The following is a 27,319-nucleotide window of genomic DNA, read 5'->3' on the forward strand; positions in this document are numbered from 1 at the left end:
CTGAGGATGGCAGCCACAGTTCCTGATTCCCATGAGCCATAGTGCCCAGTTGGAGAAGGTTTAGGTCAGCCACATGTTTGCAGGTGTCAATTATGCATGTCCCTTCCCAACTTCAGTGGGGGTGTGTCAGTAGCTTAAAACTGATCTTGGTGGGATATTCACACTGTGGGGATCAGAAAATGTTATAAACCAAGTTTTTGTGTTTTTTTTTTCCAAACCCAACAAGCAGATTTATCAGCACCTTTAGCATCTGTATTCTTTTTAATATTCCACATCTCCTTTTAAGAGGCTCATGCTTTCCTCTACATTCTTGAACACAAAGAATGTATTTATAATACCTTATTTTAATGTGTCCGTCTACTAACTCTATCTTCTAGATCAGAAAGTTTGGCTAACTATGGGTCAAATCCAGCCTGAATCCTGTTTTTATAGGACCCATGAGCTAAGAATGGTTTTACGTTTTTAGAGAGTCATAGACAACAAATAAACATTATTAGCCATCAGGGAAATTCAAATAAAAAACACAATGAGATAGCACTTCACACTTACTAGGATTAACTATAACCAAAAAGACAGAGCATTAATGAGGTGATAGAAAAACTGGAACCCATACACACTGTTGAAGGGATTGCAAAAAATGCAGCAGCTTTGGAAAACAGTTTGGCAGTTCCTTAAAAAGATTAAGCCATAGAATTGCCATATAATCAAGCAATTCCACTCTTAGGTACATATATAAAAAAATAAACACATATGGTCAAAGACTGGTATATGTAAGTTCGTAACAGCATTTTAAAAAATATTTTATTCAAATTCAATTTGCCAACATGTAACACCCAGTGCTCATCTCATCAAGCACCCTCCTTAGTGCCCGTCACCCAGTCACCCCATCCCCCCACCCCCTCCCCTTCTGCAACCCTTTGTTTCCCAGAGTTAGGAGTCTCTCATGGTTTGTCTTCTTCTCTAATTTCTCCCACTCTGTTTCCCTTATAGTCCCTTTCACTATTTCTTGTACTCCGCATATAAGTGAAACCATATGATGATTGTCCTTCTCCAACTGACTTATTTCACTCAGCATAATACTCTCCAGTTCCATCCACATTGAAGTAAATGGTAGATAGTCATCCTTTCTGATGGCTGAGTAATATTCCATTGCATATATGGACCACATCTTCTTTATTCATTCATCTGTTGAAGGACATCGTGGCTCCTTCCACAGTTTGGCTATTATAGTTATTGCTATAAACATGGGGGTGAGGTGTCCCATCATTTCACTACACCTGTATCTTTGGGGTAAATATCCAGTAGTGCAATTGTTGGGTCACAGGGTAGCTCTATTTTTAACTTCTTGAGGAACCTCCACACTGTTTTCCAGAGTGGCTGTGCTAGCTTGCATTCCCAACAGCATAGCAGCATTTTTCATAATGCTTTGCCTAAAGTGGTAACAACCCAAAAACCCATTAACCAATAAATAGATTAAATGTGGTCCATCCATATAGTGGAAGATCCTTGGAATATTATTCAGCAATAAAAAGTGAATGATAAATGCTGTAGCATGGATGAACCTTGAAAGCATGCCAAGTGAAAGAAGCCAGACACAAAGGACCACACTGTACATGATTCTTTTTATATGAAATGTCTAGAATAGGCAAGTTCATAGAAACAGAAAGTAGATCTGTGGTTGCCAGGGGCAAGGGGGTAGGAGGATGAGGAGAGTGGATAGGAGTGGCTTTCTTTTGGAGGTAATGCAAATGTTTAAAAATAATCTGGGAATATACATTGAGGGGCCCCTGGGTGGTTCAGTTGGTTAAGCATCTGCCTTCAGTTCAGGTCATCATCTCAGGGTCCTGGGATCAAGCCCAGAGGCAGGATTCTTGCTTAGCAAGGGATCTGCTTTTCCCTCTCCATCTGCCCCTCCCCCTATTCATGTGCTCTCTCTCTCTCTCTCTCTCAAATAGATAAATCTTTTTAAAAAATAAATAAAAAATAAAAAATGCTGAGCTTTATACCTTTAAAAGTATAAAACTTTTAAAAGGATGAATTTTATGGTACCCCAATAAAATAAATTTTTAAGCGGTTCCCAGACTTGGATACAAAATTTGTATTAGATACAAAATTCAGGGACCTATGATAGATACCAACTTTTTTTTTTTTGGTAAATAGTAATATTTCAAAGTTACTACTACCACTATCATTTCATAAAACAAAGTATATTTTAACACCTAAGGATTAACCAGGAATTACTTAAATGGAATAAATTCAGCTTCACTAAAAAAAGTATTAAGTAATTTTTGCAATTATAATAATGTGTAATTTATCGTCATGTTTTAAAAAACATTTCCAATACTGCTTTAAGTATGAATGTACTTCTGTTGCTATTTTTAAAATCTTTTTAAAAAATAGATTCCAGTATAGAAATTTTACCATTTCTATAAAAGATGTTCTTCAAATCTTGAATTTTACAGTCATGTAATTAGGCTATCACTTTTTTTTTTTAAGATTTTTTATTTATTTATGAGAGACACAGAGAGAGAGAGAGAGGCAGAGACATAGGCAGAGGGAGAAGCAGGCTCCTCACAGGAAGGCTGATGTGGGACTCCATCCCAGGACCCTGGAATCACACCCTGAGCCAAAGGCAGACGCTCAATCGCTGAGCCACCCAGGTATCCCAGGTTATCACTTTTTATATGTATTTTAAACATAACTGATTTATTGATAATAAGGCAAATGAAAAACTTTAGTTGATAAAAACTTTATTCAAAACACGTCAAGAACCATACAGTTCAAAAATAAAAGATAATTTCTGGTAACTGAAAAATAAAGAATATCTATAACAACCACATTAACTCTACTATTTATAATACAATCTCAAAATCAAAGCTAATCTTTGTGTTTCTATATTTTGCCACATTTGAGCTAAAATCCTCCTCCTTACCCCACTACATTGTTATGCAACCCTTTTAGTTTGAACTCTTAAAATACAACTTGAGCATTTTCTGACAAGCAAGAATATATACTATTGGTTTCTTCCTATACATAGTTCAAATCAGTAGCAACTAATTTTTACTAAAAATATTTTTTAAAAAGAAAAAATGGGGAAAGCAGGTTAGTAAAACATTTCATTTGAAAACAGTGGGGAGGTTAGTATTCTGAACTGAGCTGCACACGAATACATTTCTACTTGAAGACTCTCCAGATTATTCGTACACATTTATATAGTATAGACCTTTGCAAAATGCTTTCCACAATTTACTAGTCAAGACTCATGACCCCACCAGGTGCTGTGAAATAGCAGAATTAACCTCAGTTTATGCCAGGAAACCAAGGCACATGGTCAGATCTTCTCAGGGTGAGAGTGAGGTCTCCTTAGCTTCTGACTTCTTACGTGCAGAGCCGAACACCTGTTAATGCAGTACATTCACTCAATGATGGGAGTAAAAGTAGGTGGGATTTGCTGTGGAAGTTAGTTCTGGCTCTGTATAAAAAGATCAGAGCACGGATAAGGTAGGGAGGACAATTTCAGTATGAAAAGTGTTAATGGGAAGAAAGCTAAAACCAGAGTAAGACTATTCAGACAGAGATCACTTTTCAGAAATAAAAATAGCAAAACAAGAATAGGAAAAGAATTATAGCTATAGAGTTTCTCATTTCTAAGCCAAGGGGCTTTTATAAGATCACTTTAAAGTAGGACCTCTCTTGAAGACAACCCTTTAAGTATCTTATTTTCTCCTCCTTAAAGCCCCTTTAAGGTACACAGTTCTAACTTACAGGGTGAGATTGAGGAGTACCAAAGAGGTGCGGAGCATGTGGAGAGGGAACAGGCTGGAGCAGATGTCATGTCTTAAAACCCTGGCTTAGAAATAGAAGGTACAGGATAAACAGGAACTTTTCTGGATGGACAAGTGGAATAATCCGGGGATCCAGTGGCAACTTAACATTAGCTACTTAACATTTTTTTTTTCCACAAAGGACTTGGAATTTCAAGTACACCACGAAACCTAAGATGACAAATGCTCTTCTGGGTATTGAAATACACAGTATGTTCTCGTAAGACCACACGAAAAAGCAGAGGCATAAAGGAGCCACAGTGTGGGGAAGTGCAAACTAATGCGTTTAGGACAAAATACTGCTGTCTGTAGTCAAACTGTGATGGACACCGAGCCATCAACATGACTTGAGAGAGGAATTTACCTTAGCCTGATCAATGTGCTAGGGTGGATTAAGGAAAAATACTGGGTCATTATTGGAAACGTTATTAAAAAACCAAAACAGTGATGCTCATTCACTTGGAAAATCCTGTGCAACCCTGGGCTTCATAGATCTACTGTGAGTCATTATGGGATATTAGGGAATGTTTGAAGTATATTCCTAACCCCTGGAGCGGACACATAAAACATCTCTTCATGGCTGTCAGGCATGTTTGTAGCAGGATGGGTCACAGTTCTAAGCCAGTATAGCAAATCTGATGTTCTGGATTCCCGGGGGGGGGGGGGGGGCTTTCCCAGGGAGTCCTCTAATCGACTGTCACAGTTCAATCCCATGCCATGATGATAAATACAACCAGTGTAGGCCGTGATGCCAAGGACCTTTCTGGGAAAAACCTCAAGAGGGCAACTGTTTGGTTAAAGAATACAGAATATAGCTAGTTCTTTTTGGTGCAGGGAGGTATGTAACTTGATACATATCATGGCTTTAGCCCCCAACACTTATTAGAATGTTTTTGGGAATGGACAAATGGAAGGGAGTTATGCCCAAGCAGTGACATGGAGAATCCTTTTATTTATCAATGGTGATTTCCCTTCTCCCTGAGATACAGCAGGAACTTCGCCATCACAGTGTCAGTGGGGAGTGTCATCTGAATTTCTGACACTCTCTTTCATTCTAGTTTACTGGGCCCCACAATCAAACTGAGAGCTAACCTTCTAATGAAAAGCAGTAGAAATAAACCTCATATTTTACGTATTTTGACCGTCAGGGTAAATATGACCTTTCTAGTTCCCACTTCTAAACTTTTTGCAGAGATAATGTTTTTTTTTTTCCAGAGATAATGTTAAAGCAAATATAAAATGGGCCCAAAATAGTGAAATGTTTGCAGATGTGAGGGTTCTTCTGCACATGGGAATGGACAAAAAAAAAATTTTAACTGTGAATTTTAAGTGGACCCTTCTCCCTCTGTCTCTCTGACACACCATCCCTGCTCCCTTCCCACCCCCTTCCCACCCAGAAAGGAGAAGTTGTCACTAAGGAGAAATGTCAGCAGGTGTGATACTGTGAGGAATCCTTAACGAGTTGTTACATTTATGTAATTTAAATTATTTTGGCAATAGCTAACTAGTTTTAATATACACTCCAGGAGTGGTTAGTTAACATTTGAAGAATCCTACTGGGGAAATAACATCCTCCAAAGGTTGTTAGCATTTGAAAAACTCTAGTCACTTCAGAGGCTTTATCTGTAGTTTAACACCAGAGGTTTTCTTAATAAATGATTACTTTCAATGGCCAAAAAGTGGTAAAGTGTTAAAGGTGGACTGACCAAATACCGTAGGGCACTCCAGCCCTTCCATCAACAGGCTATGAGACTCCAGCAAGCCCAAGAGCCCTGGCTTCCTAGATTACTAACCTGTTCTGTGTCTAGCAGTTAAACAGAATTGGGTTGGCTGACACTAAATATACTCGAATATTATTGGACTTGCTTCTAATAAACTTTTTGCATATTATTGAGTTCCCTGAAAGAACAGAGCTGGGACATTTTCAAGCTTACAGGACAGGCTGTTAACAGGATGCCTGCTTGCTTATAAACATGAATGATGCAGAAATTGGTCTAAAAGCTGATTTCAGTGTAAAGAATTCACAAGGTGAGGGTGGGGGTGGGGGGCGAGCTAAAGCCCTCACCCACCTCTACATCCCGAAGGCTACCAGAACAACCTAAGAGTTGCAAGTGACCAAACCGGCCAAGTCCAGTTAACAATAATTTTCTTTAATGGAGGAAACATAAATACCTTTATAGGTATAATAAAATTAATCCAGGCGGAGTTTATCATTGAATAGGTTTGCAAATAGCAGTTTCTAGTTTATCGGAGGAAATGGAAGTCCCTGGTCTTCCTATAAGACTGGCAAACAGTCCAAGGATGCAGAGCCTTGTCAGTTAAGCAGCTGGCTGAGCCACGGGTGGGGGCCCTGACATTTCTACTTCACACTCTTCCTGTTCTGGTTTTCTACCAAAGCTAGCTAGTTTTCCATGTATCCACCTCTCCCCAGGAGTTCAATAAAGGTGGGACAAACCAAAAGAACTAAGGTGAGGGTGTTAGAGAGAAGCTTGTGCCCAAATTACTTTGAATCAACTGGGAGGGAGTAGCTTTCATTATTTGATTGTTTTTGCAGCTATGGTCAACCTAATGGATATGAGTCTTTATGAACATTTTGAGTTCAAAAACAAAGTAAAAATGAGCATATGTGCGTCCTTTCATCTTAACAAACATTTCTTATGGTTTGTTTCTATGTATTTTCTTAGACCTCTGTTAAAAGAAAATCAAGAAAATGTATTCCCTAACACCACTCCCCAAAAGCAGATTTTAAAGAAGTGACAGCTGGCTGGTGATTGGCATGATCTATGGGTGTGCACCATAGAAGTGTGAGCCTCTCGATCCCCACAGGGGCTCCCGGATGGTGATAAAACAGGAGTTAGGTCCTAGTCACTGAGGGGATTCATGTAAGGCACTTATCCATAACACAAACTCAGTAATGTAGCTGTTATTAGTAGTAATCTGTAAACCAAGAGCAACCACTGTTATAGCAACATGCATTTGCAATTTTAGACACAGCCTGAAAGGCTAAGGTCCAGAATATCAAGCCTTCCTTAAGATAAAATAGTTATTATAGTAAAGGAAAGTGGAAGCCCCACTTGCACTAAAAATTTCACAAACTGAAATTTTCACATTACCGCTTGGTTCTCTCCAGTGCTGGTGAGGGCACTAGATGTATAGGTTCAACATATAATAATAATGGAGTCACAGGTATTTTCAGTTTGAAGAGAACTTATAATTTCCCATCTATCATTATCTTGCTTAGCTCTCACATTTCTGAGAGGCTGGCAGGGAAGGTATAATCTCTACTTTATGGACAGTGGATGCTTGTCCAAGTTTCCATGGCTAGACAGGGTGAGGTTGGGAGTAGAATCTGTTCTTTTAGCTCTTGGCATAATGGTCTGTCCTCTACAGCCCACAGAATAAGAGGCTTGGAGGAAGGCTCTGGTGTATATAAACCATAGTACCAGGAGGCGAGCCCCATGCAGGAAAAGAGCGTACAATGAAAAAAGGTGAATTTTAGATTACCATGAAAGAGAATTCAGGAAATCATCCTCAAAAGATGGACAAAAAAAAAAAAAAAAAAGTACTATCCATATGAGTAAATGAGGCCGTAAAAAGCTAATGAGGGGGGATCCCTGGGTGGCGCAGCGGTTTAGCGCCTGCCTTTGGCTCAGGGCGCGATCCTGGAGACCCGGGATCGAATCCCACGTCGGGCTCCCGGTGCATGGAGCCTGCTTCTCCCTCTGCCTGTGTCTCTGCCTCTCTCTCTCTCTGTGACTATCATAAATAAATAAAAATTTAAAAAAAAAACTAATGAGGGAACCAGTTCATTTAGTTTAGAGTGCATTTATTGCTTTAGTATCTACCGTGTGTGTATTACAGGGAGGTCTATCACAGGTAAGAATTTTATATTACAAGTCCAAAAAGCACAGACTTCTTCAAACTTCGAAAATACAAGAAAGCCAGGGATAGGAGAACCCTCACAGAGGCAACAAATCACTGCCATTTAAGAATCAATCTAAACTCATATCCTATTATGTCAGACCAATCTGGACAATGCAGATGCTTTACTTAGTGGTGTGCAAAGAGCCTGGTGACCTATGAGTACAGCAGTAATGCCCACTCCTGGAGCCCCGGCTGCCTACAAAACAGGCCATAAAGGCTGTGCATCTGAGATGGAGCACGCACAATCCCTCTTGAAATGTTAAGCTGCAACCCTAAGTGGATAAGCACTCTAGGGATTTATTTCTGTTTCAGTGTATTTTAATAAACCAGTTATGGGAAGAGTATCTCTAGTATCAGCTGTGGATTTTATCACTCACTGACCTTTACGGGTCTAACTTCCAAATTTAAACAGCCATCAACAAGTAGCCTATGTACCAAATTTAGAGATGGACAGGCTAATTTTGGGTGGCATTTTTTGGTTGAGGGGGCCGGTTGATCAAACCCTTTTAAAGCTCCTTTCTGTTCCACTCAGTATCCAGAGAGAACAGATGGGAGACACCAGGATAAACAATGATATAGCTTATGTGACCCATATAAAGGGCCAACAGCTATAAAATCTACCAGCTTATTCAAGTACTGTAGCTGACAGCGAAGCAAAGAGGATAGGGAACTAGCTGGTTGTGAGAGAGGTGTCTACACCCTGAAATTTCTTTACTATAACTACACCAAAATATTAAAGATTTTCTAGTGGGTTCTTGATAGGGAGGCCTCTGAAGACAGGCCAAAAATCTCCTACAACGTAGCCCTTCCAAATCTAGCGCAAATGAAGACATCCTTACTCCCCCCAAGGTCCGAGATCAATTTTTTATGCTAATTCAGCAAACCACTTCCCAGCAGGACCCTAGAAACCATCCTTAACGTGTAACATACTTTTAAAGCTGTCCAAAACAGGTGACATACCACCATATCTCTTCCTTTGTAACATCTAGTATTTATAAAAACACTTCACTCTCAAGAACTCGGACCAGAGTCCTCTTTGTGTTGGAAAATAGTTGCAAGGATTCCTACACCTTCAGCTCTACTGATTCATTGATGGGATTCCAGGTAATAAATGTGTTCTTTCTGTGCCATCTTGCTACAAAGGGCAGGAACTCTGAGGTAGCACAGTGATACAGCGATGAGGGTCCTTGGGATTTACCCTTTAATTCCATATAACTATATAGCCTTTAAACTGCTGAGGCATTGAGTTAGAGTTTAAGCATCTTTTCTCCCAGAACTGTTGGTCACCCAGGCAACAACAGGGGCAGAAAGTGTGACCACTGTAGAATAACCTGGGTAATTTTGTCTGCAAAAGCATGGCAACTAAGAAAAGGAAACAAACATACAAGCAGAGACTAGAGCCAGCACAGCATGAATCACAAGGCATCTTTGGTATCTCATTAGAAATCTAGGTTAATGCTCCCCTGTCCCCCGGAAACTTAGGTTGGAAACATGCACTCTTTTATTAGTACTTATGTCGTTCTTTCCTAATATATGACAAGTCTGTAGTGTTTTTAATATCTGTGACATACCTCTCATCTTCCAGAACACACAGTAAAACATCGCCTTCCTTTCGATGCGAGGAGAGTGACTGACATTTGCACATGTACCCGGGCCCCCTCCTCTGCTCACCCCACTATAATTACTACCTTCCATCTCAGTGAGGATACGTTGGCAAAGAGAAGTGAGAAAACTCAAGACAGGTATTCGCAGGCACCAAAGTGTTGCACTGGGAAGTCAGTCACTGTGCTATTTGCTTTTTAGCATCCCTTAGCTCCTGTTGTTGACCAGGTAAAACAGGGTAGAGGGGATAAAGGACAACATGGGGGTTTAAGCATATATGCCACAGTAAAATGGCATTTATTATTATTTTTTTTTAATTTTCACATTTTCTACCTGGCTTCTAAGAGCAGGAGTTATTTCATGGTGATTTTCCGGCAGGCTTTTCTGAGGTAGATAAAACACGGATGAGAAGCAGTCTGAAGAAGCAGAGGGTAGCCAAAGCCTGTGTGGATAGGATTAGTTTGAAAGGAATTTCATAAGTGAAAGCTGAGCTTGTCATATACAATAAATACTCCAGGAAAGAGGGACAGGGCTCAGGGCTGTCCACCGTGTAGACAAGGCTTTTAGAATTTAGCAGGTGAGAAATAGGCTAATCTGGCTCAGAAAGAACAGAACTGTGGGAACGACATCAGAGCGAGAGTTGAACCTGGGTTAGCACGCAGCTGATCGAGACCCGGCAGAGAAGGGCACAAACACGTATCCCTTAGGACCTCAGTGATCGACCAAGAACATAGATCACAATTATCCACGAGACTTTAAAAGGGACCAACAGGCTTCAAGGATTAAACTGCCTTGTTGTGGTTGGTTTTTTTTGGATAAAGAGCAAATTTTTCCTCTTTCCTCAGGCCTGTTGTTCACACAGGTACCATAATTACGTTAAACGTGTCAGGGAAAGCCAAATCCTGATGAAATAATTAGCGAAATGGATTTTGAACTCCTTTTTCTGCTCATTTGAGTTAACAGATGAATAGGCTGGCCTTCCTAAGACCCAGCAAGGTTAACACTCCCAGCTGGGGCCTTTCTTTCTGGAGAATCACTGCTGCCATCAGAGGCAGATGCTCTGCTGTAGGCCCAATGTTAGTAGTTAAACACTATCGTCACGGAAACACACAAAGCTACGGTCAAGTTCACAAACACAGCTGGTGGCTAAGAAACTCTTAATGAAGGGAAGGAAAATTTGCTATTGGCTCCAAGCCATTCATCACGGCTTCTTATACACTAAACTGGGATTGTTTTATATGAGAGAGAATAAAATAATAACCATTGGCCTCAGTTTCTCTCCCCAATCCACGATTAAACATTTGTCACGACATCCACTGGAAAGAGAGGGAAATCACACGTAATGTTCTCGCGGGTTGATGTAGACTCTTTCGGGGTCGTTGCTTTGATGATGTTTGCCAGGACTCCGGTCTTGGTAGCATATCTGATTGTAAAGGGGGTACATCTGCTGAATCCCATCTTCCCCCACGGGATTTTCATCTTCATAGTCCAATCTCCTGGTAGTTAGTCCATTCTAAAAATTCAAATATTGCTTACATTAGCAAAGCAGCTGTTTGCATTCTTCTAGCACTTTGGTAAAAATAGGCAAGGATTGAATTCATTATAGTCTGTGCCTCTGATTCATTTTCCCACAGGCTACTGAAAGACAAGGTAAAGTCCAACAACTTGTCCTTTGTCGGTCCTTCGTTGCTTACGATACCTGTACAAGAGTCGCAGCAGCTCCTAACTAGAAAATTATGACTAATGGGGACTATAGTTAGTTCCAGGTTTTGAAATTTGGAACTGGTATCAGTTATACTAGGGAAGACCAAGGCTGTGAACTTCCAGAGTCCCTCAGCAGGCCTCAAGCTTGGAATGTGTGCATGAAATATATAGAGAATTAAATCAAACAGCCAAAACAAAACCAAAAAAACCTCAAGATTCAGCGCTGGGGAATTAGCGAGAAGACAAGTGAAACGAACCGGTATTTGATCATATCCCCAACATAACTGAGAATCAGACACCATAAAAATGAACACCATTAAATGAACCCCCATGGTGCTCTGTGTCTCTGGTACTGACCCCTCTGCCCGGTTACTGGTTTCATAAAACCTGAATATCTAAAGACACGTAAGCAAGCTCAAGGACTTTACAAAATCATACTTATTGTGGATGCTCAGACAGCAGAGAGCGGGGAAAAATAACTTTCATGGAACTCAAATGGTATTTTAAGGAGTACAGTAGCCCCGCTCCACCTGAGCAGACCCCACAGCAGGACCATGGTACTTACAGAGTGCTGGAGACTGCCAACCTCTCTTTCTTTGAACTGAGTCTGCAAAGGCAAGTGTTCAGTCTGGAAGAAGAAGACAGAACAAGACACGCATTTTAAAGCACCAAGCACACGGTGAAGCACATCAACCAAGGCCATGAGGATGCCTGTTTTTAAAAGAGCCAATCATGTCTTGTCGAAAGTGTGCCAGCTAAGTAAATGTTCCATCTGAGGACAGGATAAGTAAATACATTTCTTGAGTTTGTCTCTCTTTATCTCCTAACTCCAGATTTCTTCTGGAAGAAAGAAAACATACAGAGCATCTGCTGTAGGAGCTCTCACGCCAATACTAGCTCTTCCAAGAAGCCCTGCACAAAGCATATATTATTGCAATTATTTGTTTATATTTGCTTATCTCCTTCATTAGACTGAAGGTGCTGGTTGGAGTATTTACAAACATTATCTCATTTATAATCCCTCTAAAAATTCTATAAAACTGATGTTTTTATTCTAGGATGACTAAAACTGAGGCTCAGAATGGTTCTGTAAGATGTCTCCAGTCACACAGCTAGAAATTGGTGGATTATGATTCACAAGTGGCTTTGTCTGAATCCTAATCCTGTATTCCTATATCCCCTGCCTCTAGGTCAGTGTCTGGAAAATAGATGCTTAAAACATATAACAGAAGAATGCCCGGAAGTCCTAGCATGTAAGCATATCCATCAACCCGCTCTCCCTCTCACTGCCTGTCCTTCTGGCCTGGAAGGTCTGCCCCTTAGCTGAAATACTACCCATCCATCTTGGCCTGGCTGAAGTCATTTTTTTCTTCCTACAAGGCCCATCAGAGTTAATTTCCTTACTCTTGGTTTTCCTATTGTTCTTGTTTATATCTCTATCATAACACACACAACTGATCTATCTGACAACATGTATACCTTTTGACCCCAATGAAGAGTGAGCCTTCCCTGGCCATCCTCCCCCCAGCCCCACACCCTACCCTGTGGTTCTGCAATAGCAGGAAGTCCATAGTTAACCAATGAATTGACTGAACTCTAAATTATTAATTCTTGATATCCCATGTTACAGTTATCCAAGTTATAAATTATGTCCGACAAATTTGCTCCTCCTGTCATATTCCAGGGTGCTTCCCACGTGACCTGTGATATTGACAGTACAAAGGGCGAAAGTCCAAGGCAGGTCCAGCTTCATGGACTTGTGACCAGTCACACAGGGCCCTGTGTTCAGAAGGTCCCACTCTGGGGTTTAATGCTGTATGGTTGTCATCTTAGATTTTTTAGTAATCTATTGTGAACCTGTGTTTTTATGTGGTCTAATGAAACAATGGAGCATGCCTCAGTGACCTGGAGCCTCAACTCAAAGGTGTCCTCACCTGCTGCTTGTGTTTGGTTTGGTTATTGGCCCCTACTCCCTTACCCTGGTGCCTCAGATCCCCCTCTCTCCCCTCCTTATCCCTGTCCAGGGGCCTGAGTGCTGGAGCAGGGAAGGCTGGGGTCAGGACTGCATGTCCCTCACCCCCCACATCATTGTCTCTGGCAGGTGGCTAGAGGACACATGGCAGTGAGGGCAAGTCTCTCACCCCCAACTAGGAACCTGGTATCACTGTACATGTTCGACAAGAGGCCCTGCATTTTCACTTTATACTGTGCCTCACAAATTATGTAGCTAGTCCAGGTCCAAGGAAAATAGATTTAGGAAAAAAAAAAAGAAACCTAAAATTAAACACTTTTTGTCTGTTTGCTATTCTAGATGATCCTAGTTGCTGTTCCCCTTCTGTCAATACAGGTCATTGAGAAATTATTCTGCATCAGTACTGTTATCTAATTTGACAAGAGACAGGGCAGTTAGAAGCTTCCGTGGACAAAGGGCAAATGCCTTTCTTCCCACTGGTGGCAGAGTGTATAAAGCAAGGGTGCGGTCAACACTGAAAGAAACCATATTCTAGAAATACATTGATTACAGCCTCAAGAGTTCAAGAAAATATTTGGTTGGAATATGTGCTTTTCTTTGTTTATGCTATGAAATTCCAAATCACAAATTGAATATGACCAGAAAATAAATTATCATTCATGTTTTCCTGAACACTCAGGATAGTATCTATATTCGGTCACTGTCAGTAAAACACAGTAATAACCTTTAAGTCCTTGGAAACTAGTATTCAAGAGGGCACAATGAACCATGCACATCCTGAGTAACCATTTAGCTGCATTAAATTAACAGTGTTAGGGGGTTACAGAGGCAAGAAAATCTATTTTGTTTCAGTATAAAGAGATTCCAAAGAGCTGTGGCTTAATGAGTCATAATAGCATTGCTACATTTTTTCCCATAGTAAGAAGATATATAATCAGCCACAAGTGGTACATGTAAAAATAAGGGACAAGAAGAGAAAGATTCTAGACCTGAGCAGGAAGAAATGGTGTCTAGACACTATGAATAAGCTTCACTTGCACCGAACGGATGACAAGCATATGTGTAAGTTCCTTTTCTCTATCCAATATTGTACACCTTCACTAACAAACCACTATCCGTCATGTGTGCCTATGAATTTTGTAATATATTCTATTTAACCAAATGCTATGAAAAGAAGCCCCACACATCCCAGGGATGGCCCTGCATTAGGGATCAGGGGTTATGGAAAGCATGTTGCCCTTGCCTCTCCATTGTGCAGCCATCCAATTTCTGGAAAGACACATAAGGAATTCAATTTAATGGTGGGTGAGTACACGTTCTATTTCTGGACTCCCTAAACCACCTGAAATGTTGAATATCTGACTTCAAAAAAAGTTAATCACCAATATTTTGGAAAGTGTCTTGCATAATACCTTACTTCTGTTTGGTGCTTGACATATAGGCACTATATTAACTTAAAATATTTTAACTAATGGATACATATGTTATTCTATTATTACATTTTTTTCCTAAAAAGCCTTGAGTTACTCTGAATCTCTAATACATATTTTGACTTCCCTATTGACATGTTCTATCTTGCCACAACTACTGTTGAGTTACATATGTACTTTCCTCACTTACGAAAGTCATGTAGACCTCCTTGCTCTAATTCTTTCTTATAATGACGAGTGATATATTTTTACTTCTGCTTCCAGTCATGATGGAGGACTAATAACAGATTAGCCCTCCTGTCATCAATCACTAGAAAACTGGACAAAATATCTGAAAAAACACTTTTCAGATACTGGACAACTGTGCTGCACAGGACTGGGATCTCAGGGAATGGAAACACACACACGGTGATCTTGTAATACGGCTGGAAGCTATCTGGTTTTCCTGCTAATTTGGGAAGAGAAAAACTCAAGAAGAGCACAGAGCTTTACTGAGTTGAGGGGACAGAGATCAGCACTTAGGCAAGCTGAGGTGACTGTAATCCGTGGGACAAACTATTCAAGAGAAGGAGAATCCTCACTGGACATGTGAGACATTCAGTAGAGACCCCAAAGTTATGCTTCAAGACTAAGGCTAAAAAGAAAAAAAAAAAGACGAAAAGGCTAAAACAGCTCTGGGGCACAGAGTATTCTAGAATAACCCAAACAAAGCTTAAAAACAATCTTCCAGAAGATCAAGCTGATCTTAAGAAATTAACTGACTGCCAAAAAATAACTCAATTCTTATTAAGGAATGAGCACAAAACTCAAATAATTGACAAGAGAACATTCACAATGTCCAGCGGCATCCAATTAAAATGTACTGAACATAAAAAAAAAGGAAAAATAAGTCAATAGAAATGAACCCTAAAGTGACAAATATGGAATTAATAGATGAGAACTTTAAAATACTTATTATAATTATGGGTAAAGAAATAAAAAAGTATGAATATAATATGAGAATCAGAAACTGAAAAGAACTTCTAGAACTGAAAAAGCACAATATCTGAATTGAAAAAGTCACTGCATTGCCTTAACAGACACCAAAAAAAGAAAAGAACCAATGCACTTAAAGACAGAAACTATCCATATAAAGGATGAGTGAAGGGGGGAGGGGGGAGCTAAAAAAAAAAAACAAAAAAGAAAATTGAGTATAGCTTTAGTGATCTGTGGAATAAAGGGATCGACTGTATAATTGGAATCAAAGAGGAAGGGAAAACAGGCAAAAATATTTGAAGAATTGCTAAAAATCTTCCAAATTAGATGAAAAACACATCGATAGCTCTAAGAAACTCAATGAATTCCAATAAGGGTAAACATAAAGAAAACTACTCCAATACGTGTCAAACTCAAATTTTCTGAAAATTATGATAAAGAAAATCCAAGATGTGTCCAGAGGAAAAAGTAAGATAATGAAGGTTAGAAGACATGTGGCTAAAACTTTAAAGCACTGAGTAAAAAAACAAAGTTGAACAAGAATTCCATATCCCACAAAAATATTTTAAAATAAAGGTGAAATAAAGACATTTTCAGATAAACAAAAAGCCAAGAAAAGTTATTAGCAGACCTGTACCAGAAATAATGTTATGGGAAAGTTGTTTGAGTTGAACAAAATGGATTCCAAACAAAACTTCATCAATTCTTAAATTTTTGAAAAAGATACAGTGTAGAGGTTAGAACAACAATAATAAGAATGTATTGTTAGGCTCATAACATAGGGAGAAATAAAATATATAAGAATACTAAGGAAGGGAAAGAGGACACTGAAGTAGTGTGTGTTACAGGTCTTACAGGACACACGAGGTAGTATAATGTTATATTTAGGTAGACAATGCCAGATTAAAAATGCATATGGCGAGACCCAGAGAGATCACTAAAAAGGTAAAACGAGGAGGTATAGCTAATAATTCGATAAAGGACATGAAAAAGCCTGAAAATTCTCAGTTAATTTAAAAGAATTCAAGAAAAGAGGAAAAAGGAACAAAGAACTGAAGGGACAAATAAAAAGCAAATAAAAGGTGGTAAACTCAAGCCCAACCATGACAAGAAATATATTTAGTAAGAATAGGCTAAACATTTCAATTAAAGTCAGAGATTTTCAGACTAGGTGAAGAGGCAACTCACCTAGATGTTAGCTATGTGAAATGCATTTTAAATATCTAGATAGGATAAAACTAAGAGAAAACACGTACCATGAAAATATGATTCATTAAAAAGAAGTTTAAACTGGAGTGTCAATAATAATACCAAAATGACTACAGGACAAGGAAAATTACCAGAGATAAAGAAGAATTTTTCATAGTGATCTCACAGGATTAACTTAGGAAAACATAGCACAACAATCTTAAAAGTTCATATATCCAATAAAAACATATGAGTAATAGAACTGAAAGGAGAAACACCAACATTTACAAATACAGTTGGAAATACCACTCCTCAATCAGTAACTGATAAAAATTAAAACTAAAAATCATTATGTATAAAGAATCCTTGAATGACATGAGCAGCCAACACACAACCTAATCGATATTTATAGAATACTACACGCAACAACAGCAAAATATACATTAGTTTATGGAACATTGAGTAAGACAGACCATATGCTGGGCAATAAAAGACGACTCAAAATGTTTAAAGGGATTGAAATCCTATTGGTATATTTTTTAATTATAACAGAATTTAGTGAGCAATCAGTAACAAAAATACACCTGGAAAATTCAGAAGTTTAGAAACTAAACAAACATACTTCTAAATAACTCAGTGGCCAAAGAAGAAATGATAGAGGAAATTAGAAAGTATTTTGAATTGAATGAAAATGAAATTATAACATACCAAACTTCTGAGATTTTTTTTTACAAACTTTTGAGATTTTGAAAAAAGAATTGCCTAAAGAAAAGTTTACAGCTTTAAATGCTTGTATTAGAAAAGAAGAAAGGTCTCAAATTAAGATCTCAACTTCTTCAAGAAGCTGAAACAGAAGGGCAAATTACATCCAATGGATGTTCAAAGAAATAAATAAGAAAGTGAAAAATCAATAAATAAACAATGGGCAAACATTCAACAAAATTAATGAAACCCAAAAAGCTGGTTCTTTGAAAAGATTAATAAAATAGGAAAACCTCTAGTAAGAAAAAAAGAGAAAACACAAACCAATATCAAAATGAAAAAAAGTGACACTGCAACTGATCTCATATAAATTAAAAGAATAAGAAAGGTGTGTGATGAATAATTTGATGACAATTTCAAAAACCAAAGTGAAATGGACAGATGTCTTAAAAGACACAATTAAAATCCTTTCCATATAGAAAGGCCCAGAGAGAATCCTAGTAAATTCTATCAATTAAAGGCATCTTAAATTGTTTCTGCAAATGGGGAAAAAAAGAAAAGAACTTTTTAACTCCTTTTATGAGATTAGCATCACCCTGGTACCAAAACCAAAAATATTACCTAAAAAAAAAAAACCTAAAGATTTTTATTCATAAATATCAAAGTCGTAATGAAAATAGCCCTCAGTAACTTAATGAATAAATAAATCATGGTATGTTCATAAAATGGGACACCACACAGCCATGAAGGGAAATTTATTCATGCAACAACATGGATCTCAAGAACATTACGCTGAGCAAAAGAAATCAGACACATAAGAGCATGCTGTGATTCTCTTTATGTGAAGTTCTTTTCTAAAATCATAACTAACATAAAATCACATTAATGGTTTCCTGAGGCAGGGGGGCTTGGGAGGATGGTGGTAGAGGGCATGTATGTATGACACATTTTTGAGGTCACAGAAATGTTCACATGAATGTATACATTTGGCAAAGCTTATCAAACTGTACAATTAAAATGGAACATAATATTAAGTAAATTATATCTCAATGAAGTTGAATGTTAAAAAAAACTATACCTTCAATTTTATCATAGTTATTCTATTTTGAAGGAACGTGTGGGGAGGTAAAGTATAACGAGAAGTCACTGACACAGTCTGGAATCTGTGATATGAGTACCTAGTAAATTCTCAATAACTACTTCATCACAGATTGTTCCTGATGCAGGAGTTTCATGCCCATACTATCCAACTGCTTACTTTGTTCTAGTGACTGTGTCCAATTCTACAGAGATGACTTCACCACACTAAAGGAGTAACACATGAAGAATAGCTACATACATAATTCACAAAATATGGATTCCCTAAGGCATAACGGATATTACGCTCCTATCTATTAAGTACTTCTCTGAAAGAATTTATAAAATATTACTAAAACTGTGAACCAGAAGTCAATTTTCCCCTTTTACTTCATTTTTAATAACTGTGAGAGTGTTGACATGTTGCATGGGCAAGAACTATAAAGACTGTGTCCTAATCAAGTGAAATTTACAACATTAATTAGGCACTTGTTTAATGAGATACATAATTGTTATTGTTCTCCGTGATAATTAACCATAAGGGTAAGCTATTCACATGAATGTCTCTTGTTATTACAGTAGACCCTTGGCATTCACAGATTTAACCTTGCTGGTTTTAACCATTCACGAGTGAATTTAAAAAGGTTATGACAGGCTGTAAGGTTGTAATTTGTAATTTTGTTGAGAAACAAATCTGAATCAAGACCTGGGAGGTTTCTGTGATGGGATAATCATTTAGCTAGTTAATGAGCTTAACAACTGCTTCAATATCCACTTTTCAATGTGTCTTTGTTATTCTCAACTCTTATATATGAGTTTTATAAAAGATAGGGGTATTTAAGAATGTAGGGTTTCTCCAAAGCATGTGAAGTATCCTCTATGAATGTCAATGAGCAGTGCTGTATTATGAATCAAGCTTTTCCTTTTAAATTTAGAAATGGTTCCTTATTTTTTTAGTTAATTCTTATTTCTGCAGTATCTACAATCAATCATGATCAATGCAGATTACCACTACACATTACACAAGTTAAATGTATAAAGTCGGCATAGATCTTATTCCCTAAGACATGAGATTTATTTACTTACAACTCCCTTTTCCCAATGTCTGGGAAGTAAGGTTCGATTCTATGTTCTGTCTGTATATCCCATCCCATAAATCCTTTCCTGTTAACCCCCTAAGAGACAGGGAGGTTTTCTTCAAGCCTCATATGATGCTATCACATAGCAGATGTTCAATACTTGCTGATCTATGACCCATGCACATGATCTGCTTTGATTTCTTCTCTTTGCCACTGGTCCCCACAGAGGTGTTGGATGCTACCACATGTTGGGAAACCTGTGTCAGCTGAACCGGAAACCCCGAATTCCTAACTTCAAGGAACAGGGCAGAGTTATGTCTGAACTGGTTCATGAGAAGGGAGTGAACACCATGAAAATATTTTCTAGATTCTTAGGACTCAGCAATCTTGTAAAGATTGACTGAAACAGAAGGTCTAGAAAGAAGTAGGCTCAATAATGCCAACATGTGGGGACACTGTTCCTTCAGCTTAGGCAAAAGAACAAATGTAAATTGTAAGGACTGACCAAAGGTTCCTCCCCTATGCCTGCCGCTTGAGGTGGGTGTTGTACGAGATGCTTTAGATGCGCTCAGGTTCTTATGCTACCTCCTTGATTCTATCATTGCTCCCATAATACAGATGAGGAAGCTGGGCTTGGAGAGAAGAAGCAATGTTTCCATGTTCGTAGAGCTAAGATTCAAATTCATGTTTATGTAATTCCAAAGTCTCTGTGTAAACCATCACACAAAATTGCCTGTCGCCCTCTCTTGAGTATATCTGGTCTCTTCCTGATTTGACTGAAGAAGGGGGATGGAAAGGCAGGAAGACACTGAGCACCTGAAAGGGTAGAGGACATAACCTAGAGGAAAGAGTGGCGATGCTCAGTCACCTGCTCTGGTTATTTGCATCTGAACTAGTCAAATAAAAGCTATGGCTTATGTTTCTTTACCTTCGGCTTGGGCTCCAGCCTCGATTAAAGGTAAACAAAGGCTTTCCCTTGAGACTCAGAGGTTTTTTTTGCTTGTTTTTGATTTTTTTTTTGTTTTTTTTTTTTTTTTTTTTGCTTTCTCAATCTGCTCCAGCCCAGAGCTGAACACAGAATGGTCATTCACTATGGGATAATACTCTTTAAAATTACTTCAGAGAGCATTTTTTTCTCCAGTTTTATTGTTCGTTTATACTCTTCAGTAATATAGTTCCTTAAAACTCAAGGTCTATTCCTCTAATATCTAATATCAAAGACTTCAATGAGGCAGGTACAAGAAGAAATGACTACAGGATGTCCTTATGGCAAACTCTTCAAATGTGAGCTTAAATCATGAGGTTTATTCATAAGATAGAAGAGTGTTAGATAATTCATCTCACAAGGTAGCACTGGATTTTTCTCCAGTCACCAGAGAATTTTAACAGCCTAGTTGTTGTTGAAAATGTTGTACCTTTGAAATGGAAGGCAGTGTCCCTCCTTATCACTGGTAAATCAATCTCATTACTTCTACTGCGTATACATTCTAGATTTTAATTTTTCAAAGTGAAACTTAATATGACACATTTTAATGAAAAGTCTTATCTTGGTTTTGGTCTTAATCCTTACATTAAAATACACAAAACAGTGATATTTCACCTGAATTATAATGTGTATGCACAGCCAAGTATCTAAATAAAGCAGACTGATGATAAAGGTGATGGAAAAGTATTTGTAGGAAATTAGACACCCACATATAACGCTACGATGTCCCCAATCATAAATCCTACTCATTTCCAGGACACAAATCAAATGATTATGCATTTATTTGCACTTTTTCCAAAGCTAAATATTTTAACATCAGAATGCTATGCTGTCCTCACCACAATGGGCGTCTTTGCTCTTCAACCCCTTGCCCTATTGCTGTACCATACTACCCACTCACATTACTTCATCTCTAAATTTGCCCACAAGGTAATCCTTCAATTTAGGACTGTTAGTGGAATTTTAACCACCAAAAGACCCTCAAAGAAGATATTAATTGCTACTTTTGCATCAGGCACAGTATTGTATCCCAAGCTACTCTGCAGAAATATTATCCATCATACTGTCATATATACTTTGTGAAAAGATGTATTCTCAGAGAAAAAATGACCAAAATCATCCCATTTTTGAGGTAGTTGTTGTAATGATCAAAATTTTACATGCTATAATAAGAACCAAACTCTAATTCTCCTCTAGAAACTATTAATATGAGCCTCCCCAATCTCATATTTAATCCAACATCTAAGTTCCTTAACTAGTACCACGGAAAAAAGATATCTGGCAAGTCTGTCTTTGTGGTTAATAATTATGCTATTCTTAGCTAAAAGAAAAAAGGAAAAAAAAACCTAAAAAGAGCCTCCTAAAATCTTCAATACTGAGCATATTTTAGATTGTGAGACAAAAGGCAATATATTAAATGCAGAACATCACTATCGTCTTATTCCTTCCTATTGAAAGGTGAGATAATACAGGAATCATTTCCCTTACCAATAATCTACTTTTTCAATTGAGGGTGTCATTAAACAGTAGAAAATAAAATACTGAAACATATTATCTGTTTGGTTAATAGTTACTCATCCCATAAACCATTGAAGTGATCCCTTGGACATACTTGGTTAAAAATTACATGTATTTTTCTTTGGGGTCTTAAATTTAATTGAATGGTATTTTGCACCACTTCCCGAAAGGAAAATAGGAAATATAATGTGCCCTGCCCTGTTTCTTCCTCTGAAGGAAGAGAACCTAATAACAACAACAAAAAAAGTGAGACAGAAAGAGGGATCATCTGCTATGGAAAACTAATATTAGCCTTAAGGGACAGCAATTTTGTAAATATAAAACCCAGAGTAGGCAGTTTTGTTTGAATTAGAGAAGTAGCTGGAATCTCAGCTTGGCATCTCCCTGCACCCAGGCACTAAAGTCATAATCTGGCTGCACAAAGGCACTTTGCAGGGGAATTGAGCTCATGAGTTAAGCACCAACAGGATCTATTAGTGACTGCCACGAGGGTTCAGAGCACCGGCGGTGTGAGGAGGGAGGTGAAGCAGGTCAGATACAAAGGAGGGGAATCTTTCTGGTAGAGACAAGCTTGCATAGCTAATAAAATGAAGCCAAGGGTCTTTTTTTTATGTCTTCGATTCACTCAACACTGACAGGACTGGATGTTTACATGATATGCTCTTATGAGATGCTACTCTTCTTACTGAAGGTAAACAGTCAAAATAACATTCTGTCTTCATGCTCACATAATTAAATGGCCAAACAGAGCTCGGAGGTTTTTTATTAGCCCACAGACCAGGCTAACAGCTACAAATAACAGGTCATCTACTTGATTGGGAATTCGTAAAGGCCACTACAAGATGACATGCTTCACTTGATAGTGAAAGAAAGGAGCGTTGCTCTGCTGTGACATGAACATTTCCATTATTTAAAACTAAGAGCTAAAGGTGGACTTTTGGAGAAACGGTAGAGAGAGTGCAACAAATTTTATAATATGAACTCAAAAAAATATTGAAATTAACTCTCAACAGTATTTAAAGTTATCTATCTCCTGCCCAAGCTGGGCGGCTGAAGGCCGTGGGTGACCCTGGCTGGAAGTGCCTCCTCGGGAGCCATCAGAAGGTGGCCCAAGCAGCAACGGCTCTTTCCCCAGCCCCATGCAGTTAGCTCAGACACAGTGTTTATGAGGAGTGTCATCATGTTTGGGACGTATGCCCTGCGATGTGATGGGAATTTTGGTTCTGCTCTCAATGACAACTGAGTGCTACAAAGGTGAGCTTGTCTTCTAAGTGGACTGGAAATAGTCCTCTGAAATAATCTCATCATTAGCAATACTCTGCTAATAGAGATGCAAAAGAATTTATGGCCTCCAGGAATTCCTGCCCTCCAGGAATTTACAATCTTGTTTCATGTGGCTTGTGTTTCAAACAACAAAGCAAGGTAGTTTGAATGCAAACACCTTAAAACTGGGAGGCCTATCTTATGCTTTTATTTTTTCTTTTCTGACACAGTACTCAGTGCACACAGGTGTAGAGCCATATAACCACCTGCTGATCTGATCTGATTTTAACCTCAAATAGCTAGAGGTCCACAATTTCTTATCTGAAATGTATCTTTTGGGAACAGATACATTTTGGAATTCTGAATGTTTCAGATTTTTAGAAAGGTGATAGTTACTTATTCCACATATTTAGAAAACAACTCCAGCAGGGTCTGGTACAAAACCCCATAATCAAGCATATAAACATTTGTACAGGAAAATATAAGTATTCACATTAAGTGAAGGAAGAAATAACTATATTTAACTTCATGATAGTCAGCAGTGTAGGTCAAATTTTGGTATAAAATAAGTTAGGAAAAACTTTAGATGCCTAGAGATTTTTGGAAATGTAGACGATGTCTGTATAACAGCAATACACATTACAGGAAAGACAGGAGTTCAGAGGCTAGAAGTCAAGTAAGCTATGGAAAAGTGGAGGTTAAACAGTATTTGGAAGGACCCAGACTGGTGGGTTGGGAGGACTCATGTGACCACTCTGAAGGCACTGGGTTAGGTATGGTAGGTCCAATCAAGAGCACCAGACTGGGAGTTCCAAGTCCCTGGAGCCACCCGGATGCTAGGTTATGAAGCAACATGGTGAAAGCAGGGCCTGAGAAATACTGACTAGCCAATGATAATGATCATAACGATGATGGTGAGTGTGGCTGTTATTTAGGTTCTTCATCCAGAGCATTGGAGAGCTTCTCGAGCTCTAGGTTCTTCTAGAGCACAGGAGAATCCAGGATTTGGTGACCAATAGTAGGGAGCAGAAAAGGGGAAAAGGCAAAAAATGTCAACAGATCTATAGATTTACAACAAGTCTGCGGATGCTAGAAGCTTGTATAAAAACATACAATGGGAGGAAAAGAGAATAAAGGTAGGACATATACTTCATTACAAGTTTACAGGATAGAAGGTATATTTGTCTGAGAAAAGGATTACAGTGTGGATAATAGCAGAGTTTACTACCACAGACTGAGTGGAATTGTGAGAATGATCACATTTCATCCAAGAAAACAGAACATTAATTCTCAAAAGCACAGTGAAAGAAGAAAAATACCTGCTCAATTGTAGGAGAATTATCATAGGGGCTGGATAAAGGGATGCGATGCTCTTGAAGAGAAGACAAAGCCTATAAAATCCCCAGGGAGTGAGCAGCTCACATTACAGACATTGAACCAATTGTGAGGCTGGGGAGGAGGAGTAGAAGGGATGGGGCAGTTATGCATGGAAACAGAAGGTAAGACCTTCTAGGCTCAAGTAAAAGATTGAGGTCATTTTCAGACTTGAATCAAGGAATTCTGATTGAAAGGATCACGCATGATTGCCAGTGAAAGACCTAAAGGAGGTGAAAGCCCCTCAAGGCCTGAGAATGACAAGATGCAACAAAACGGGAAGGGTTAAATGTTCTCACACGGAGGAAAATACTGCAGCTCATGTGAAGATGAGGAGCAGCTGTGGGTTCAGAAATAGACCTTCCTTGTTCATAGAGATGAAGCATGTTGTATTAAGGGAGGGTGGCACGCACTTGGAAGAAGAGTCATGTTCTCCTAACAGCCCCAGAATGGGTAACACATCAAAGTGGTTAAGCACATCTGTGTGTTAAAGGAAAAGGCATAATGTTTGCTTTTGATTGTAGCCTGTTTTTTTTTTTTTTTTTAAGTTGCATTTCTATGTAATTTGCTTGGAGGAGAGGAGGGAATGAACATACTCAATACAAGTGGCTTCAAAAGCTGCAAAAATCTTTTATCACTTTTCCTCCAAAGAAGCTCACAGTGCTTTGCTAGAATCTCATTTTAGTCCAAAAGGATTTGGCAAAATTCAGCAATGGAGGTAGAATGGACAAAGATTCTTAGAAAGACGTGTGCAAGATTTCACTGTAAGTCTAGGTGCTCTACTGTGTTCACAGGACAAAGGAGGCCTCCACCCAAGGTGCATGGTACAAGGAGATCAAAGAACAGCCAACAGGAAAAATAGCCTCCTGATAACAATTTGTGCATGAATTCTCCAACAGGTATTACAACACCATTTAGGATGAAAATTATACTTTTTAGTATCTTCAAAATTGAACCTAAAGACCCATTTTATTTTTTTTCTTTCTAAAATCTAAGTTTGAATAACATATTATCTTATATTTAGTATGGTCTGGGGAAATATACATTTTTTAAAAAAATACATAAGTATTTATGTTAAAAATATGTAAAAATATCTAGCATAAGATGCTAGATAGTTCAAATTTCTTTTCTGTGAAATACAATCCAGGCTAACATTAGACCCATTAAATGTAAAAGTAGATAGAAAGGATTGTGTTTTTTATTTCCATCCTTCCTCATTTAGACTTAAACATGTCTGTGATAAGTTCAAGTTTATGTTGGTTTATGCATACATATTTTAGTTTAGCATTTCAGTTTCTGCACCAAGCGAAAGGGCCCAGAGGCTATGTGATGTGTGTCTACGCTGAGTGTATGTGTGGAATGATGGTAAGAGGGAGGGAGGGTGGGAGGGAAGGAGGGAGGGAGGGAGGGGGGGAGGGAGGGAGGGAGAGAGAGGGAGAGAGAGAGAGAGAGAGAGAGAGAGAGAGAGAGAGAGAGAGAGAGAAGCATGGAAAGAAGGAGCTGCCAGACACACAGGTAAAAAGAAAAGCACCAAGAGCGGAGGGCTTAAAATCTACACGTAGAACACAGGAAGAAAAGTAAAAAAGTATGGCAAGTATCCCATAAGGAAAGGGGTGTAACACAGTACAAAGCCTTCAATTTATTTATTTTAGAATATCATTTTAGTCCAATCTGCATTCAGTTCAAAACAAGAAAAGGCTCAGAATATTTAGATGAGTGATGCCAGAAAGATGCCTGAATGTTCCTGTTTTGTGAAACGTTGACAGAAACATCTACCTCAAGTACTTGGCTACAAATCTGTGCAACAGACCTTTAACAGAGTAAGCTGGATGACGAAGTGAGGTGTTCTAAGAAAATACATGCACTTCAGTATGGCTATACTGTTTTTCTAACTTAACGAGAGATGACACACATATATATCTCTCTCAACTGTTTTTAATTTAAGATGGTTTTTCCCTTATGAGGTTCCACCCATATGTGCAGTGGGGTCATATGATATCTCCTTATAAATAGCTTTCAAATGGCAATAGGCACTGGAGTATAGAGCTCTGTTCTATACAGATGCAAAGTCATCTGATGTGTAAGGAAAGGATGATGTATTAAATTGCAGCAGCTGAGCGTCTTCTGAGTACAATCCCAGAGCCTGTGGTATAACCTAGCTACTAAAGTCTGATTGTCCTTAATAATTGATGAATCAGAAGCAACAGAATTGCTTGGCACTTCCATCTGAAGAATCCTAAAATGTTAGTGCAAGAAGGGCCTCACAAATTATCTGGAAACAAATGCCCTCCTTTCACAGCTGAGGTAACAGAGGCCCAGAAAAGTAAAGTTATTTCTGCAAGGATTCACTCATGGCAGAGCTGGAACAAAAGTCTAGATCCATACTTCTTGATGCCCAGGCTGATGATCTTTCCAGTATTTATCTGCGATCCAGTATGAACTCTGAAGCTAGACTGCCTGGGTTCTGATCCTGGCTCTCATAGCTGGGTGACCCTGGTGAAGTTAATGTTGTGAACTTCAATCTGTTTATGTGAAAGATGAAGATAATCCTAGCATGTGCCTCACCAGGTTGTTATGAGGACTACAGGAGTTAATACATATAAAGCACTTAGAGCAATGTCTTGCATTTAACAAATGCTAAATAAATGTAAGCTCTAATTAGTGTTAACATATGTTATCTCAAAACAGCTCTAAGAGAGCTC

At 38.5% G+C, this 27,319-nt stretch overlaps 1 protein-coding gene across 1 annotated transcript in view; it reads right to left on the reverse strand.

The window, feature by feature from the left end:
• Positions 1-5,231: 5,231 nt before the first annotated feature.
• Positions 5,232-27,319, reverse strand: part of NECTIN3 (nectin cell adhesion molecule 3) — a 117,055-nt gene continuing 94,967 nt past the window's right edge. The window contains exons 8-9 of the mRNA XM_055316190.1: positions 11,620-11,682; positions 5,232-10,863 (exon numbers count right to left, since the gene is read on the reverse strand). Of these exons, the coding sequence (XP_055172165.1) occupies positions 10,684-10,863; positions 11,620-11,682 (243 nt within the window). The 3' untranslated portion in view covers positions 5,232-10,683. The remainder of the gene's footprint in view (positions 10,864-11,619; positions 11,683-27,319) is intronic.

This window comes from Nyctereutes procyonoides, unplaced genomic scaffold (assembly GCF_905146905.1).
Source record: "Nyctereutes procyonoides isolate TBG_1078 unplaced genomic scaffold, NYPRO_anot_genome, whole genome shotgun sequence".
NCBI lineage: Eukaryota > Metazoa > Chordata > Mammalia > Carnivora > Canidae > Nyctereutes > Nyctereutes procyonoides.